Source organism: Pantherophis guttatus, chromosome 4 (assembly GCF_059756535.1).
Source record: "Pantherophis guttatus breed Tessera chromosome 4, ASM5975653v1, whole genome shotgun sequence".
NCBI lineage: Eukaryota > Metazoa > Chordata > Lepidosauria > Squamata > Colubridae > Pantherophis > Pantherophis guttatus.
Window position 1 is genome coordinate 139621070 of NC_142066.1, and position 19545 is coordinate 139640614.

General features: G+C 37.5%; 1 protein-coding gene across 1 annotated transcript; it reads left to right on the plus strand.

Annotated features, from left to right (window-relative positions):
• The first annotated feature begins 1080 nt into the window (after nucleotides 1-1080).
• On the plus strand, nucleotides 1081-15714 carry MTPAP (mitochondrial poly(A) polymerase). Its single transcript, XM_034402644.2, has 9 exons — nucleotides 1081-1296; nucleotides 5509-5681; nucleotides 6015-6248; nucleotides 8386-8610; nucleotides 10707-10918; nucleotides 12804-13030; nucleotides 13248-13340; nucleotides 13438-13511; nucleotides 15001-15714. Exons 1-9 carry the CDS (start codon nucleotides 1125-1127, stop codon nucleotides 15298-15300), a joined length of 1710 nt encoding a protein of 569 aa, XP_034258535.1. The 5' UTR covers nucleotides 1081-1124; the 3' UTR covers nucleotides 15301-15714.
• The last annotated feature ends 3831 nt before the right edge of the window (nucleotides 15715-19545 follow it).

Genomic DNA, 19545 nt, shown 5'->3' on the forward strand with positions numbered 1-19545 from the left:
AGTACCAAACAATATAAAGAAATATCAGAGATATATTCCTGGTGACTTGGTGGCTAGGTTCATGTCATTTTCTTGGCAGTGATACTGTATGGCAGTGCTTGGCTTTTGATTCTTTTAGGATGTTTTCCAGCATCCCATCTAGTCTACAATCGTGTATCAATCAGGTCCACCTTTCTTAGTTTTTTTTTTTGAGAAGAGCCAATGGGAGCTATATTTGCAATTATCTGGTAAAAAGTGCAAAGCTTTGAAAATAATGAAATATACAACGTGATGAAGACAATCCAGCTTCCCAACCTTGGTTGCTGTTTTCCATCTTCCTTTCCACTTTCCTTCTTCTTTCATATTTTGCTGTTTTTCCACCTTCTTCCACATCAATTTAGGGAAACCTACATTGTTGTTGGGTTAACACAGTCATTGTTAGCTCCTTATCCAAATGGAGTCTCTTATGTTCAAAATCTGCACATATCTCTCATATGGAATATATGCGTAACATCAATTACAAGAAATAATTCCAGCATGATCTCTTATGGAGCAAACAAAAACAAAAAGAAGAGCCTTGGTGGCACAGCAGATTAAAGTGGTGTTAAGGACACCAGCTGCCTGCAATTACTGCAAGTTCGAATCTCACCAGGCTCAAGGTTGACTCAGCCTTCCATCCTTTCGAGGTAGGTAAAATGAGGACCCGAATTGTGGGGGCAATAAGCTGACTTTGTATAAAAAAGAACACCGCTTGGGGGGAGGGAAAGCCCTACTAAGCAGGTATATACAAAAGTATGAAGGCTATTGCTTAACGCATTGTAAGCCGCCCTGTCTCTGGAGAAGGGCGGCATATAAATTGAACAAACAAACAAACAAACAAACAAACAAACAAACAAATAAATAAATAAATACAATCTTGACTTTCATCCAGCGCAGTAAAGCTAAATTTATGCCTTTGCCAGGTTAGTCTTTCTCCCTCCAATAAGCCTTCGAATGAAGCTGAATAGATTTGATACATCCGCAGCTATTCCCTGACTGGAAACGCGTTTTTTGTCATCCGAGGAATATTGGCCCTCGCGCTACCCTGTCCCGTTCGGTTTCGGTCACGGCGCGCAGGCGCACCGCTCTCCTTCCTCTCGGCAGTCATGGCTGCCCCCACAGGGACCTTGCCTCTGTTGCTTCAATGGCGAGGATCGCTTTTATCCCGCCTGGTTGTGGCAAAGAGGCGGGTCGGCGCGATTCGATTCAGCTCCGCGGAAGCCGCTGCGGTGTCCCTGGGAGAGCCGCAGGCTCCTGGCGGCATGGCGCCGACGAAGGGTAAAAACGGGGAGTCTTTTTGTTTTTTCCGACTAGTCGGCTAAGGGAAGAGGCGAACGTTAGATCGGCTGGTGTAGATTTTCGAAATAGGGGAGGAAAGCCGTTTACTCTTCATGGTTCGTAGATTTTTACCTGCGAAGAATAAGACTGGGCAAAGGCCTATCAGAGAGGAGGGCATTGGAGAAAGCGGCTCGGGAGACAGGAGGGCCACGAGGTGATGCCCTAAGATCAGGGGCTTCCAACCTTGGCCACTTTTAAGACTTGTGGACTTCAACTCCCAGAATTCCTCAGCCAGCTTTGCTTTGCTTTGCTGGCTGAGGAATTCTGGGAGTTGAAGTCCACAAGTCTTAAAGTAGCCAAGGTTGGAGACCCCTGGCCTAAAATATATGGAGCATTTTGCTTTCTAGAGGTTGGTGAAAACCCAGTCAAGTATATAGAATAGAAGAGAGTAGAGAGTAGAGTAGATAGAAGAATAGAATAGAATAGAATAGAATAGAATAGAATAGAATAGAAGAATAGAATAGAATAGAATAGAATAGAATAGAATAGAATAGAATAGAATTCTTTATTGGCCAAGTGTGATTGGACACATAAGGAATTTGTCTTTGGTGCATATGCTCTCGGTGCACATAAAAGAAAAGATACGTTCGTCAAGAATCATAAGGTACAACACTTAATGATAGTCATAGGAAAACAAGTCAATATAAATCTTAAGGATACCAGCAACAAGGTTACAGTCATACAGTCATAAGTGGGAGGAGATGGGTGATAGGAACGATGAGAAGATTAATAGTAGTGCAGACTTAGTAACTAGTTTGACAGTGTTGAAGGAATTGTTTGTTTAGCAGAGTGATGGCGTTCAGGAATATCTTATGTGAACAGACAACGAATGAAAACCTAAAGAGTGAATGGATTGAAACCCAACAGCCTAGCGAAATAGAACTGAAATATCAAATTGAAATATCAAACCAAATATCCCAAAGGTGCTTTTTTTCAAAAGGCCACTGGGCTTTCTTTTCTTCTTTTCCTTCCATGGCTTCCAGGAAAGACAAAGAAAGTCCAGTTGCTTTTTTGGGGGGGAGATAAAAAGCACCTTTGGGACAACCGTGACTGAGAATCTCCACAGGCATCAAACCAAATAAAACGCTGTAAACAGAACAAATAAAATTGAAAACATTAAAAAAAAAAATTTTTTTTCTCCCAAAGAGTAATTGTTTTCCCCAAATACAAATGTTGATATTTTAGAATCACTTTAGCAGTGCACTGAAATCACATTTAGGAGTTGTTTCTTAGCTGACAATAGATAATGTGGCAGCTAATTTATTTTTTTAATTCTTTATTTGTATTCTGCCTTTATTGTTTTTACAAATAATTGAAGGCGGCAAACATATTCATAACATCATCTTCTATTAGTAATTAATATTATTAATAGCAATAGCACTTAGACTTATATACCGCTTTACAGTCCTCTCTAAGCGGTTTACAGAGTCAGCATATTGCCCTCAACTATCTGGGTCCTCATTTTACCCACCTCAGAAGAATGGAAGGCTGAGTCAACCTTGAGCCTGGTGAGATTCAAACTGCCAAATTGCTGACAGCCGGCAGTACTGCATTCTAACCACTGCGCCACCACAGCTCATATCAATATAATTAATAACCACTATTATGTAGTGGTTTATTCCAGTATGAAGAATGTATTTTTTTACCTTCCTGGATTTCACTAAAAAAGGTTCAGAAACACTTCTGATACTTGCCATACCGATAAACACAAAGCTTTTCTTGAGCTGAGATGCCATAAAATTGGCAAGCTTCATTATAATGTTCATATGCATAAAATGCAGGTAAGTCAAAAAGTTTTCAGATACTTCCTTTTCTTACTGCATGTTAGATATGTTTCCATTTGGAACTACAACTGTTGACAGCTGTTTTGATGTGAGCATTTAAATCTAAATTTTTCTTTATAACCTGTTCTTTAAGCATTACCCAGAGTATTGAATACAAACAGTTCTCAACTTTCAAACATTCGTTTACTGACTGTTTGAAGTTATAATGGCACTGAAAAACGACCATTTTACACACTTACAACCATTGCAATATTCTTATGGTCATGTGACCAAAATTCAGACAGTTGAAATGTCCTGGGGTCCTGTGATCACTTTTTGTGACTTTTCACAAGCAAAGTCAACGGGGAAGACAGATTCATGTAACAACCATGTTACTATCTTAATAACTATAATGATTCATTTAATAACTGTGGCAAGAAAGGTCATAAAGTGGGGTAAAACTCATTTTAAAACTGTCTTGCTTAGCAAGAGAACATTTGGGTCCAATTTGAGCTCAATTGAGGACTACCTGTAATAAAAAGTCTACAACTAGATTCATACATTTCTAATGCCATGGGTTTTCCTATTCTATTTTGCAAGAGAAACCTCAGATAGTCAATACTTTGATCCAATAATGCAACATTCTCATATGGACTAAGATCATAATAACCTCCACTTTAAATTCAGCTGTGACATAATGCACACTTTGTTACAGAAGTTATCATATACCCAAAAGTCTGTCTGGATCCTTTTAACTGACAAAGTATTGGTAAAATTGTATATTTCTGTGCTATAAATCAATATTGGAATAGTTTTAACTTTGAAAACATTTTAAGTTGGACATCTTGAGGTGGGTATTTCCAAATTAAAAGCTTATTCAGTAACTGGCAACATGCTGCAAATCTCAGCATGCATCTCTCTTGCTCAGTGCCCAAGTGCGCTGATGTGGAATTCTGGGATTTGAAGTGCAGATACATTAAAATTCTGCTGTAGCTGCATAACCAAGAATCTGAAGGGAAAAAGGCCATTCAAGATAACATTCAATGGCCTGCATCCTTGTTATTCTGATATTATTTATATAAAATAATATAAGTATATTTTTTTTCCCTTTTATTCAAGGACATTACATTAGATTAAACATATTTCATACCAGATTATTCTCCGATCTTTCTGAAGTTCCTCCTCCAACCATTTTAACAAGTAACATTGATAATATTATCCATATAAATCTGTCCCAAGCCAGATTAGGGAAAGTTGAACCATGCATGGTGACATGGTATCATTTCCATAATTTTCATTTGCATAATTGCTAAATTAAAAAAGAAATCAAAATATAATTTGGATTGACCTGAGTTCTTTGATTTCCTTTTTTCAACTGCTTTCTCATGATTTTACAATTCTTGTAAAATTACACAGAGATAATTTTTTGTTTTATATTAGGTGGTTTTAGTTCAAAGATTTTTTTTTAAGAGCAATGACAAAACCATACTTCGACAAAAATTGAGCAGACAACCAACGTGGGATTTATGTCATGTTGAACTATATCTGCATTTTTCACCATTTTAATCTCTTTTCATGAGGACATGGGTCTTATATCAGAATCCCACATTAGGTTTATTGATACTGATTGATAATCACTATCCTCTTTGTTTTTTAAATCTAGAAGAATAACAACTTATTCCTTCTTATTTCAGTCAGTTTAGGAAGGCTGTACATCAATTCAATTCTTTGCCCTTTTTTGAGGCTAGTCACTCATACTCACTTCATGTGTTGAGCTTGGTTGTTTTCTTGCATTACCCAACTAGGTAACATTATCAGTGCTGAGCACTGGTATTACTACCTAGTTTAGATAATAAAAATCTGCAGGAAAATAATCAAGCTCAGAGAACATCATGTATTCCTCATTTCAATCCTACAAATATTCTTCTTTATCAACACTTCACATGTTTTCTGCTAAAGTTATTCCGCAGATAAATGAGACACCAAACACCCAAAAATTAGCTTCCAGATAAATTCAAACTATATCATGAATTTGGTTCCCAACTTCCCCAGTTCACATGAATTCTGCCTCTTAACTCTTACAGAAATTTGCTACAAGGCAGTAAAATGCTATTTTAGCTATTGTAAATGCTAATAAACACAACAAACATGTACTTGATCAACGCTATCTATTTCTCTTAATAAATTTGCTGCGTTATCAGTGAAATAGTTTATAAAGAACAAGTCAGAGAAATATGCAAAGGGACTCAGGAGAAATACCATCTAGTTCTTTGCATCCCAAACCTTTTCTTTCCATATCAAAAACTTCTTAAAGGTAATTCTAAAAAAAACACTTTTAGTGTGTCATCTAAGTTTCTCACATTAGTCTCTTGTTCTCCTTCAAATCTAGATAGCGAAAATGACTCCAGGAAAAAGACATTCAGTGAAATTCTTGCAGAAAGACAAGTACAAGCACAGAGGACTGTATTAATAAATTGTCCCCCCAATTTCAATGCCAAGGCTTTTCTCAAATACTTATCACAGCATGGAAATATTAAGAATCATTTCTTCTATAAAAGTAAAGTAAGTATTTGAAAGGTTAGCAACTGAAATCTAAATATTTAAGGTATATGTATTTCAGAGAGAAAAAGCCTCAATGGATGAGTTTAAGAAAATCCATATTTTTCTGCTTTGTTGTTATACTGGATGGCGTAATAATTATTTTTTGACATTCTCTTTTTTTGCCCTGAAGGATTTTAAAAGAAGTTAATTTTATCAATCTAATGGACTTGACTATCTGAGTTGTAGATCAATTTAATTATTAAAACCTAATCCTTTAAATAGTTCATCTGTGTTCTCAAACTTAAGCTCTTATTCCTAATATTTTTTCCTGTTTCTTGTCTCATGTTACTTCAGGCTATGTATGCAGTCATAGAATTTTCTGAGAAAGAAAGCATAACTTCATTGCAGGATGTCATTACAATTCCAGAATTTAAGGATGAATACCCTATTCCATTTAAATCTAGAATCCTTACCTTGATGTTGAGAAAACAGTCAGACCCCGGTTCTGAACAAACCCAAATTCTTTGTCATAGACAAACCTCTATTCCAGTTGAAATGCTGCTGAAGAAACTTTGTGATGCAGAAAGTGTAAGTTCATGCGGTAATGGTTCATGCAGTAATTGTTTTGCAATTCTTTGATAGCAAACAAGCAGGCTTATTTTTGCTTTGAATATATAACTGGAAAATGGGTTGTAGCTAAAGCTGAGAGATCAGTATTGGTCAAAGAATTTGCTAAAAGTGCAGGTGTTTTTAACAGGTATGACAAACGATCAATATCTTGATTAAACTTGTAAAGGAAAAAAAAACCTCTGGCTTTATGTAGAACTCTATTTTGGGGCTTGCCTTGCTTGCCAAGCAAAAGAACATGGACCCTGTGTTTCTTTCTATTGTCTCCTCCTAATACATAAGAATTCCAGTCCCTGGCTTTTCTTGCCGGGAAGGGTGCAGGGATTGGGCCAGATTCATATCCAGTCTCACACGGCCTCTACAGCCTTCAAAAATTATGTGAGAACAAGGTGTGCTTTTGAGAATAGAGGTTGTCAATTGTCCGTGATTGCTTGTGTATCATCAAAAATATTGTTAGCATATCATCTTTGACACATGGATCATAGATTTGCCATCACTGCCTTAGAGGAAAAAGAAAAGAAAATTAAGATATTAAGTACATTAGTTGGCATGGTAAGGCAGAAGTTTATTTTTTGCTTCCGTTTTTCTATCCAACAAGAAAGTGACACAGGGTGTCTGGCTTCCTCATTTGTACTAAACATCCTATGTTAACTGTGAGTTATATATCAATTTGTATCAAAGCAAAGAGAATCAACTTGTACTACAAATTTATCCAGTTTCATCACTGATCCAGATAAGTATATTCAAGAATATTTCCAGCTACACTTTTGAAGAAGAAATATAATTCTTGTTGGAATTCAACTTTGCATGCATTGGCTTTCCGTACCTATAAACTTTCTAACCACAAGGAGCAATAAATATTGGGATAGTTAGCAGAGAACCTTTTATTTCCTTCCCTTGTTTAAAAGATTCACTTTGTGTGTCTTAGTATAACATGTCTTGTACCAATTATTCTGATGTTTTCAGGGCTTTCATCGCTCCTTTCTGTCTCAGTTCTCTTTCTCTTCTGACTCTGACCTGTGCAGTTCAAGTACCCACCTGACTTGCTTGTTCTTCTTTACATATCCTAGACTCATAACTATAGTTAGACTTAAGAAACTGTATCTCCTAGCCACTGTGTTATTTCCTAAATAAAACACTTTTTTTCATACAAAAACCAGTCTCAAAAATACTTTCTAATAAAAGCTACATCTATAACTTCAGTGTTTGTCTCTCCAAAAAGGGTATAAAACTATCTGCTGTCCAACAGCTCTAGGAACCAATTTTGGGAGTTTGTGCAACACAGCCAAATTAACTGGGACAGGGATGGCAATCTTAAAAACTCAGAAGAGCCATTTGGACCTATTTCCCACAGAAAAGAAAACACCGGGAGCCACAAAACCCTTCCCATGCCCGACTATTTGCTGAGCAGCCACAAAACTAGCATATGTAGTTGAATTAAACCTTCTGTTTTCTTCTGAAACTTTACTTTTCTTGGATTTATCCATGATTGGCCTACCGGCTCAATAAATTGCATGCTGGTGGGTGTCACAGTGGCAGTTGTGACAAATATTTTGAGTGACAGGGAGCCACAGCAGAGGAATGAAAGAGCCACATGCGGCTCCAGAGCCGCGGGTTGGTGACCTCTGAACTAGGATTTTCTTGTTTCTGTAGTCATAGAATCTTATGGTACATAATCATGGTGCCCTTTTCTCAGAAATTTAGCCATTTTATCTTTAAAAATACATAATGTTCTTAGCAAGCAGCAAGAACAATGCCAGCAGGATGCCAAAGCATTCTGAAGAAAAGAAAACTGCAACTAGAAATTATTTGCTGCATCTTTTAAATTGTTTCTCTTCTTATAGAATCAACAGCCGGTTCTTTCAATACATACTTAAAGGATTATTTACTTGGAGACTTGTCTATTAGAGGTTGTATCATCTGTTAATGTTTTAGCTATTCTAAGATTCTTTAAGGGTATATTCTATAAAGATTAAACTTGATGCCATTTCTTACAAGAATACAATTGTAAAAGGTTAGGCTGCATCTTACAAATACCTTGAGTGCCAGATACTTAAAATCTGAGATATTTCCTCTTTTTATTATTGTTGTTATTCAGGTGAGTGAGCAGTTGTACCTGCTCACAAATGAATGTCAGTTGACCGAAGAAAATACCAAACTCCGGTTTTTAGCCTGTTCCTTAATTCAAGATATTGCAAGTGCTTATGTTCCAGACTGTATTGTGAAGCCTTTTGGTTCTACTGTGAATACCTTTGGCAAACTTGGATGCGACCTAGATATGTTCCTGGAGCTGAATAAAGTTGGGAAAAATTCTGCCAAAAGGGTAAAATATTTCTCAAATGCTATTGTAAAATGACTTAATTGTGTTATGCTGAGATGAAAATGAGGCCATGACGATAGCATTGGCCTCTGCAGTTGGTCTGATTTCTTGATTGATTCCCATTGTCCTTAGCTTTTTAAAAAGATGTTTACCTCCTGAATAGGCTAAATGTTACTTTTAATACGTTAGAAATAGTTATGCTCTTATATTTTAAAAGAAGCAGCTGCTGCAGGAAAAATCAATATTATTGTAAACTGTTAGACTTTAGAACAGCAGTTTGCAAACTTGGCAATTTAAAGATGGATGGACGAATTCCCCACATGCTTCTCGCTACGTAGTCTCACTAAGCAAATCGTTTTGATGACCACTCCTTCCTGCAGGGTCTCTCATTTCTGGCAAATAAAAAAGAAGCTCTGACTTTTTCTTATCATTTTTCGTAGAATTTTTTTTTTCACTGACTCTCCTCATTGGAAAAGGATCATTTTAAATATATCTATCATACTTTTTAAATGGTTTTAAATATTTTATGTGAACATTTTTATTTATTTATTTATATTTTTAATCATCGTATTTATAGCTTTGTTTGTTTCAGTACTTTGAGAGCTTTTAAGCCCTAAGGCTCAAGCATGAGCTGAACGGTAAGAAACTAAGCCTGGGGAAACCTGGAGTTTTCCCCTTGATTTCCCACATACAGCCTTGAAACTTTACCACATTAGTCAACAAAGACATATTTCACAACAGGAGGAAGCTGTGCTTTCCTTTGCGCTGATGTGCTTTCTACTACTGCTTTTGTTCCATTGCTGTAAGAAAATGTAAACTCAAAGCGTAAGATTGTGCTTTGCCATTCACGGTCTTTTGAGATGCATGCAAGAAATGAATGAGGCATTGCAACTGCTTCGATCCCTTCTGGGCTTATTCATATCCATACTGATTGATTGAGCCTTCAGATCAGCATTGACTGCCTGTCCTTTTCTTGGCAAAGATTTTCAGAAGTGGTTTAATCTTGCCTGCTTCTTAGAATTGAGAGAGAATTATTGCCCAAGGTCACCTACACATAGATTTGTGCCTACGACAGGACTATAGGTTGTCCTCCACTTACAACCATTGGTTTAGTAACTGTTCAGAGTTACAACCATGCTGAAAAAAGGTGTTTTACAACCAGTCTTTGCCCTTAAAACAGTTGCCGTATCTCTATGGTCACATCAGGAGTGAAATGCTCGCCCGATCCGGTAGCTATGGAGGCGGGTGGTTCGGAGAACTGGTAGTAAAAATCCCCCCCCCCCCCATCTTAAAGTTGCCAAGTTTGAATAGCATCAAGTTTAGCAGCATCAGAAATTCCCCAGCTCTGATATAATAGTTGTCATTGCATCTGTGGATTCTTCTCCAACTATGAGTACACGGTATTACAAAAAGGTAGATTCTGATTGAATGTTAGAAACTATTTTCTGAAATGTACAAGCAGGTCATTTATTTTCTGTGCTGTACCAAAACAGATACATACAATTATTTGCCAAGGGATCGTTTACTTTGGATTTCTGGTGAGCAGGGAGTTGGTCTCAGTCAGTAGCCTAAATGAGGCCTTCTGAGTTTCCAGAATTTGAGATGTTAGATTCTCAAGTAGCTTTTATGTAACAGTAAGTGTGATTTCCAGGTGGACCCATGTAGGAGAATGGTGGGAGCTCAGATTGAGGAATTGGGGAGTCCAGCACATGCTGGAGGGCACTAAATTGAAAAGAGAGCTGATATAAATTAATATTCTCTATCTGAGCCAGAAGTTTTATATTGTTTGAAAAGTTTAATATAAATTTACATTACAGGAGGTATAAGGTGAATTTTAAGAATTTAAGAAGTTCAGAGATGTGCACACAATACTATAAAAGCAAATCAAGAAGGCTTTAGTTCCATGTAACTTTAATTCTCATTCCAATAAAAATGGCCATTATCTGGAAACATTTGTTTTTAGTATGGTTAACTGTACTCTGCCTTTTGCCTAACGTGGGAAAGTCTGACATTAATTTCCAATGCTCCCTCTCCTTGTTTCAGCTTTGGGAATGGGATGTCTGATTTGTGAATTAATTCTTTGTTTTCTTTTGTGTTAGAAAACAAGCCCCTTTAACATAATTTACCAAATGAAGAAAGCTCCTTCTGAACGAATAGCAGCCCAAAGGATCCTTAACATGCTTGGTGAATTTCTTGATAACTCTGGACCAGGATGCGAGGGTGTCCAAAAGATACTTAATGCTCGTTGTCCATTGGTGAGATTTTCCCATCAGCCTTCTGGACTTCAGTGTGATTTGACACTAAACAACCGGTAAGCATTTTTACAAGATTTTAAAATTACATTTCCCCTTTTTGCTATTGTTAGTCTCTTTCCTCCTGGGGGAGTATATTGTACTGCCATTTTTTACTCGCAACAGCAGTTGGTCATTATCAATTGGGTGGATTAAGAAAAGGTGCCATACCCACCCTGTGAGCTTCCATAGCTAATGGTGGACATGAACCTGAATTTCGCATTTCCTAATACATCACCCTAATCTCATCTTTATAAGGGCACTTGTCTGACAAAGTCAAACAAGCCAAATTGGCTACCAGAATCGTATAATCAAAACCTCACTCTTTGTGTATCTTACATAAAGGGGCAGAACTTCTGTCACATGATTGCGGACACCATCTTGACTTTTCTGACATTCCCACTCTCCCAGAGATACCCTCTCTAGCAAGGAAAATTCGTCTGGAGGGCTTTGTGGCAAACTAACAAACCTAATGGCTGACTTGAACCCAGATCTCACCATCTGAGCATTGTATGCATCACATGGTCCTTGTTCTAGAAATAGCCAGAAAGACATAACATTCAGGATTTAATGCTTTGTTATTTATTTTATAAATGGTTAAGATAAACCATGGATTTTTGTCCAAACTTGGATTATTCAGAAAGAATAATTTTCTTACAATGGCCACTAGGAGGAAGCAGATCTCTGTGGAATAATCGATTCATTTTTCCTTTGAATCTTCTTTCATTTGGTTTAATGACTCAATCACGAATTGCCAAGAGAGAGAAAGAGAAGTAGCTTTATTCTATTGAATAGATCAGTGTCATGTCTTAGCTAAGGATTTATGGGCCTTGTTATATCATTTCTCTTTGTGTGTATGGTGATGCTCCTTTGTTCCTAGTTAAATCAAGTCCTTTCCATTCCCACTCAAGAACTCTGTTCCTTTTTTTTTACTTCTGTTCTGAAACTGACTGATAAAACGGGGAAGAAAAGTAACTTCATTTGCCATTCCTATTGCAACCTCTTTGTGAAAAGTGCTTCCGTATTGTATATAAATTGTATTCAAAAACAGCCTTATAAAAGCCACTTCCTATACCTGACATGGGGCCTATCAGCTGTCACACATAATACCCTTATGTTGTAGTGCGATTTTTCAGCCCAAAGCTAGTAAGGACTCTGGTTTGGCATATTTGAGGACACTTATTAATTCTGGTTAACAGACTGCTTAAGACGTCACTGTTGCCAGTTGAACTGGCTCACTAGGCTCATATTAATCTTAATTAGTTTAATGTGCTTTCACGTTTTCTTCTTAGAAATTGCTTTTCTTATTGGAGTTCCATTTTCAAATATGCTTGCATTAGCTGTTGTGTGAAAGCTAAAATATTAATGTAGAAGAGAATCTATAGTACTAGTTCAGGGTTGATGCTCTCTCAGCTTGATTGTTTTCTTGCATACGTTTCATTACCTAACTAGATATACTGGTAATGCTACCTAACCAGGTAATAAAACATTTGCAAGCAAACAACCAAGCTTAGAGGTAACGAAGGACTCACAGTTAAAACATTGTTAGCTTTTAGTTAGTTAGTTAGTTAGTTAGTTAAGTTAGTTAACTTTATTGTCATTGCACATGGTACAACGAAATTAAATGCCGTCTTCAGTGTACATTATAACTATAAAAATAAAAACACAAACATACATCCTTTACATTCTGTATATTTGAAATTGGAAACCCGATGTTGCACTATATCGTAGAATTCAATATGGTTATTGCCCTAGGATAGAAGCTGTTTTTCAGTCTATTTGTCCTTGTTTTTATTGACCTGTACCGTCTGCCAGATGGTAATAAAGTTAATAAAGTTACTATAATATATTATCACTGCTACTGTAATTTCCCCTTCCATTTTTGATATTTTTATGTTCCGACAGAATTGCCTTGAAAAGTTCAGAACTTCTTTATCTCTATGGCAGCCTTGACCCACGTGTAAGAGCTCTTGCATTCAGCATACGATACTGGGCATGGAATCATGGACTTACAAGTAGCATCCCTGGTGCTTGGATTACCAATTTCTCTCTAACTATGATGGTCTTGTTTTTCCTACAACAAAGGCAGCCACCCATTGTTCCCACCTTGGACCAACTGAAGAAACTAGCTGGTAAAAGAATGATTAATTTACTTTTTTCTGGAGAACCACTGTTTATGAAATGTTCCTTTCCTAAGCAAGTCAACAACTTTAAGACAAATGAACTTCAACTCCCAGAATTCCCCAGTCAGCAATTCTGAGTTCTATAATTTTGTATAACCCTTTACAGAAATGCTAACTTGTTTTTGATGCTGAATTAATGAAGCTCGTAAAATTCTTCTTTTTTCAGATGCAGAAGACAAGGAAGTAATTGAAGGGTTTGACTGTACATTTGTTAGTAATTTGAACAAAATTGCTCCAACAAGCAACACAGAAACATTAGGTAAGGAAAGAGACATTTTCAATATTCCCACCAATTAATTGAGAACACTGGTTTCGTTTTTCCTTTCTACTAACTTCATGTCTATTTCATGTTTCAGATGTACTTCTTGGAGACTTCTTTGAATTCTATGGAAATTTTGCCTTCAATAAAAATTCACTAAACATCCGAAAGGTAACTGCATTAAGTAATTTCATAGAGAAATCTTTGGCGGCTTTTGAAAAACAACATCTTGTCATTAAAAGCATGGGCAAAAGCTGTGATACTGAGCAAAGCACCAGTTAGCCTGAGGCTGATAATTGGGACTTTCTAATTGATTATCCTGTCCAATCCTCCTGATCAAACCTCTTGTGGGGCAGGAGATGCTCAGTCCTCAACAGCCCTTTACAAAGTCAAGAGCACCACATCAAAAATTGATATATATCTACTGTCTAGAAAGACTGGAAACCTCTGGTTAAATATTTTATTGCAGTGCAGTACAGTAGCTAATTAGACCACTTGAAAATGGGCTGCTAGGGAAACGGACATCAAACCTTTTGACAAGTGGAAAAATTGTTCCATTAGAACAATCATCCATAAAGGGTGGATGATCAGGTTTGCCTCCTGCTCATCACTGGATGCTAATGTTTTAGATCAACCATCTGGTGTAAATGAAGGCCAAATGGGGAAGAGATAAAGAGGACAGAGTAAAACAAAGTGCAATCTTTATTTATTTGTTCATTGTTTTATTAGATTTGTATTTTGCCTTTTGTAGATATAAACAATTCTGTGAGTTGGACCAGGATGAGAGAGAGAGAGAGAATGTGTCCCAAAGTCATTCAACTGGTGTTCATCCTAAGGGAGGACCAGAATTCATCATCTCTCAGTTTCTAGCATAATAACGTATCCACTATAACAAACTGTTGCCCTTGAACCCCTTTTTTACAGGACTTCAGAGGTGTAAGATTGCATATACTGTAGTTTAGCAGTAAGCCACCAGGGGTGCACTTACTAAAGGAAGGAAATTAATTCAGTTCCAAAAGATATTACTACAAGTAGTCCTTGACTTACAACTGTTTGTTTAGAAACATTTTTAAGTTACAGTGGCACTGGGGAAAAATGACTTATGACTGCTCCTCGCACTTAGAGCTGTTGCAGATTCTCAGTGGTCACGTGATCAAAATTCAGGTGCTAGGCAAACAGCATTTATGCAAGCAAGCTACAGCATCCCAAGTTCACGTGATCACCTTTTGTGACTTTCTTAAGTGGCTTCCAACAAGCAAAATCAATGGGGAAAGCTGGATTCACTCAACGATCATGTGATTACCTACTAACTACAGTCATTAGCTTAACAACCAAACCAGAAAAGATAATAAAATCCAGCACAAGGACAATCTTCTTGCTTATCAATGGGAAATAGTGGTTATAAGTTGAAGACTATCTGTACTACTAACTGCTTTAGTGTCCTTGCGAAAAGGTGTCTCCTCTCTCTGTAGCAACTCAGTTCATTCCTTTCATTCGTTATCTTTCCGTCTTCTGAACAACATAAATTTGCCTGTATGGTTGGTGGAATATCTCTTTTGTATGTCGTGCAATCTCTCACATAATGGTTGAAAGATTGTTCAGAGAGGAAGTTGAAGTTCAGGTACTTAAGGATTTTGTTTCTCCTTTTCAAAATCTGCAGGGGAAAGAGCAGAACAAGCCAGAGGCTTCTGCCCTCCATATACAGAATCCCTTTGAGGAGAATCTTAACATTAGCAAGAATGTAAACGCAGCTCAGCTTCAACGATTTGTCAGCCTGGCCAGGGACGGTGCCTGGATTTTACAGCAGGTGGAGAAACGTCCTTTAGACAACTCCAAGCCTTGGGGCTTGGCTGCCCTTCTACAAGCATCTGAACCAGGACGTGTCGGCAAAGGCTTCAAACGACTGAATGTGTTAAACAGTGACAGAGTGAAAGACTTGCTGAACTCCTTAAAGATGTAGGCCAATGCTCAGAAAAGGTTCAGAAGTATGGCAGCTGCTATGGGACCCTCCAAATTTACTCTTGAGGAGTAGACGAGGCTTCTTCCTGGTCTAAAACAGATGGGGCATCTGCAACTGGACTGATCAGGATATCTTTCTTGTTGGGTCCTTTAGTAAATTCTCCATTCACCTTTTACTGATCATGTTTGATAACAGGCCAAGAAAGAAGAATACACTATTGGACATGGGGAAAAGGTTCTAGGGGACTCTGAATTGGATAACTAAATATATATATATATTTAAAAGCGTCCTCATGAAAAATCAGATTCACCAACATACTGACACGCTTGCAGCCATTTTTATTGAAGTACTTAAATTTATTTCTGCAAACTGTTTTTCATACCCCTAATGGAGAAATAAAATAAGCAAAACAAAGTATTTGAGCTCTTATTGTGAGGCTTCTTAATAACTAAAATACTGTTGGAGGTGTGATAATTATCTAGTTAGGACTAATTACAAATGGCAGTTCCATGCTACAGAGAAAAATGCCTTTTTTTAAAAAAAACAGTGCACTTATCTTTTGGATCATACTGTACCTTTGTTTTCAAAATCAATTTTAATTATATTTCAGGATAAGAGAAGTTGAAATAAGGTGCAGCCTTGCTTCTTGCTGCCTCCTGGAATTTTATTAGTCTAATTCAGGGCCTTCCGTGCAGGTTATGTCTGAAACATTTTAAAGTCAGAGTTGTTTGTGGATTCTGTACTTGTATAGGAATTTAAAGCCTAATATGGGTCTTCAGCTCTTGTCAAAGGAAAAAAAATCTCCCCTTTGATTTTAGGGGGGAGGTGGAGGAGAAAGGCACATCACACATATACCCCCACTATTGCACTTAATAGGCAAAAAGGATTTGTTTATTTTTGTATTCTGGGTTTCATCTTTTGGTATGTGGTTGCTGCACTTAACAGAAAGCAATTGTTGCCATTGAATTTCTGAATGCCCCTGCCCATTGCTCCCTTCCCTTCCCTCACCTCCCCTTGCCTCGCCTCTTCCCTTCCCTTCCCTACCCTTCTGATTATCAGTAGGTTTGCCAGCATCTTGGCATACTATAAAGGGTGAGCAAGTAAATATTTTTGCTTACCTGAAATAAAGAGATAGGAGTTGGCCTTCCAATTTTGATAGGCTGTTGTTTAATATGTTATGGAAAATCCTTAGTATATATATATGGTTTTGTATTGTTTTAAATGTTTTTTTAAGATTTATAAACTGTAAACATTTTAAAACAATACAAAAACAGCACTTAAATATAAAACAGTTTCCGTTCCCTGAATTAAAATTTGATCTTCAGCAAAAGTGTGCCTCTGAACTTCAGCTAATATTTGTCTATTCTTACATTTATTCCTATTTTTAGTCTGTGGCTATCCTCGTTGTATCTCACAATAGAGAATTATGTCTTTCGTTAATTTTTGTTTTGTTTTGTTGTTTTTGGTTTGTCCTGAACAATTTCATGGGGTGATTTTGTTTACAGTTGTGAAATGGGGGGGGGGAAGCTAATGAACCTGCTACCTGCTTGGATAAGCCATTCTCATAAGTCAAGCGTAAGGTGGGAGTATAGGCTCTTACAAGTTTGAAATCAGTGTTTTTCAAACTTATGGACTTCAATTCCCAGCCACAGTTCCCTTGCTGGCTGGGGAATTCTGGGAGTTGAAGTCCACTCATCTTAAAGTGCCCATCTTTGAAAAACACTGGTTTCAATTTATATGGTGGCAGAAAATAAGATGCAGTGCCACCACACACTCTCGCCCTCAGGTACATGAATCATCATTTGAGTTTCACAGTACTCCATCTACCATTAAATCTGAGCACAAGACTCCAAGCACTTAAACCAGCCCTCCTCCCTGCATCTGTGTTAGGAGGATTGCTGCTCCTAAAATTCCTAGCTAGCAAGAAGACTAGGAGCGGCAATCCCAGTGGAATCAGGAGGTTACCAAAGCAGAAAACATTGGCTGAAATCCGTCTCCCCGTTTCCCCCCACCCCCCCTCCGCCCTTTACACATAGTTTTGCCATGTGTAGCTTCAACTGAATCACTTTGCTCCCATCGCCCCAGCAGATGATCTCCTGCAGATATAGAATTGAATCCTGCTTTACTCAAGTGATCTATTTTCCTGAGAACTATTTTAACTCTGCTGCTGTAGTAAAATTTTCAGCATTGAATGGACAGCTAGCTGGCAGGAGGAAGCTGTTTTTTATATTATGCATTTTAAAAGCAGCTTTGCATAAACCCGGTATGTCAACTGGAAAGAACAGGAACCTCCAATGAGCAGAGCAGACTGTTTCATCTGTTTCCTCGACCGCAAAGAGTTAATTTGTGCTTCTTTTGGAGTTTTGGAGTCATGAACACTGCATTATATTTCAATTCCAGTCAGGCTCTGGTTAAGAACTTTTCATTCTATTTGCAAAACTACAAACAGGCAGGAAATAATTTGTGTTCAAATCACTTCTCCTTATCCTGCCTTGCAAGAGAGGAAATTGACTCCTTTAATATCTATTGTCTATATCTGTGATTTTTAATGCTACATTTAAGCAGAAGTGATAGAATTTTATGCTCCAAATAACAGTCAGAGCTGTATCCCGTCTCATTGGCCAAAGTTGACTTGATTAAAAGGCACGTAAATAGTTCTGAATCTCCTGGATGGCTTCAAACCATTCCATTTGTTCCACCCAAAAACCATACGTTAACTAGTGCCAACTGTTTAGTGTACTAGTGTTTCTTGGTTGTTACCGGTATAACCTTATAATAAGCATTTGGAAAGGTTTCTTTAAATTGATGAGAAAAGGGGATGGGTTTATGCTAGATTGCTAATTCCCAAGAAGATAAAAATATGCTTTTTTCTGGCATATACATGGCATAGACGGAGTTTTGTAGCATTGGCTCAGGTTTCAAATGTTGAAAGCTTCTGAAAATGCTCATCCTGAATTTGCCTAATTGAAGTGTGAAATGTTTTGCCAACTAGTATTATATTCACTAAGTGAAACCCTAATTATCTGTGGCTGTGGGAATATTTGCTTTCTGCTTGACCAATAAGAGTAGGAGAGGTTCCATCAGATACCACTGATGGAACCCAAGATTTTTCACAGAGAGGTGACTTCTTTGAGTGCTCTTTTTTTCCTTAGAACAACCTTGGAAATAACAACAAATGTTTTTCCACTTTTCAAGGCTGGGGTCAAAGAGGACCAGTGTAGAACCTCAATACAAATCCTCACATCTCAGCGGAGCCAAGAAACAGGATTAAGGTTGTTCACTATTTTAAGCAGACCTTCTGATATTTTTGAATGAAGTCAATCATCTCAAAGTTTTCTGGATGTTTAGGATCCCATGTCCCAGCTGAATTCATACTTCATTCTAAGACATATTATGGCTTAATAAATAGCACTTAGACTTATATATTGCTTCACAGTGCTTTACAACCCTCTCTAAGCAGTTTACAGAGTTAGTATATTGCCCTCAACAATCTGGGTCTTTATTTTACCCATCTCGGAAGGGTGAAAGTCTGAATCAACCTTGAGCTGGTCAGGACTGAATTCCTGGCACTGAACAGAATCAGTCTGCAATACTGCATTCTAACCACCATGCCACCATGGCTCTTTAGATATAGCTTAATGTATTGCACCATTCTTGTGCACCATTGCACCATTGTTGTGTATGAACCTTGGTTTATGGTTTAGCATCAGGAATACAGCAAATTAGTCAATAAACCATTATTAGACTACTGTGTAAATATGTAAACGTCATATGATATACAGAGTTCATACACTAAAGCCATTATGTAGATGGTTATGGCTTAATACGCCGTATGGATTCAATCATTTTTGGTTGATTCAAGCAAAGTAGTACATTTGAAAACATAGATATCCTCATGACAACCATTGACATCTCAAGAAATCTTGGGCCTGACAGATTGGATCTTGCTTATATCTCAGAATGGATGTTGTATTATCTGGGGAAAGATAATATAATTTTCATAACCTGTTGGCATGATCAGGTTATGCCCTGATCCAATTGTGTTTGTTAGCCACCTATCACCTCCTTGGAACCAGGGATCTATTCAGATTGTCTGCCTCACACAGCTGATGGAGCCACCGGTTTCCAAAGTGTGCTTGGACAATTTCCAGCAATCAGCCAAGAACTTTTGTGGTTAGCAATGGGATGTAAACCATGGCCTGAATTAGATGTTTCTTAAATGGCTTCTTTCTGGGATCTGATCTT

What these genes read in the sequence shown, in the direction of transcription:
- MTPAP (XM_034402644.2), top strand. Translation starts at nt 1,125, where the DNA reads ATGGCTGCCCCCACAGGGACCTTGCCTCTGTTGCTTCAATGGCGAGGA. An exon ending in ATTTCTTCTATAAAAGTAAA is followed by an intron (nt 5,682 to 6,014) that starts GTAAGTATTTGA and finishes ATGTTACTTCAG; the next exon opens with GCTATGTATGCAGTCATAGA. An exon ending in AAGCAACACAGAAACATTAG is followed by an intron (nt 13,341 to 13,437) that starts GTAAGGAAAGAG and finishes TTCATGTTTCAG; the next exon opens with ATGTACTTCTTGGAGACTTC.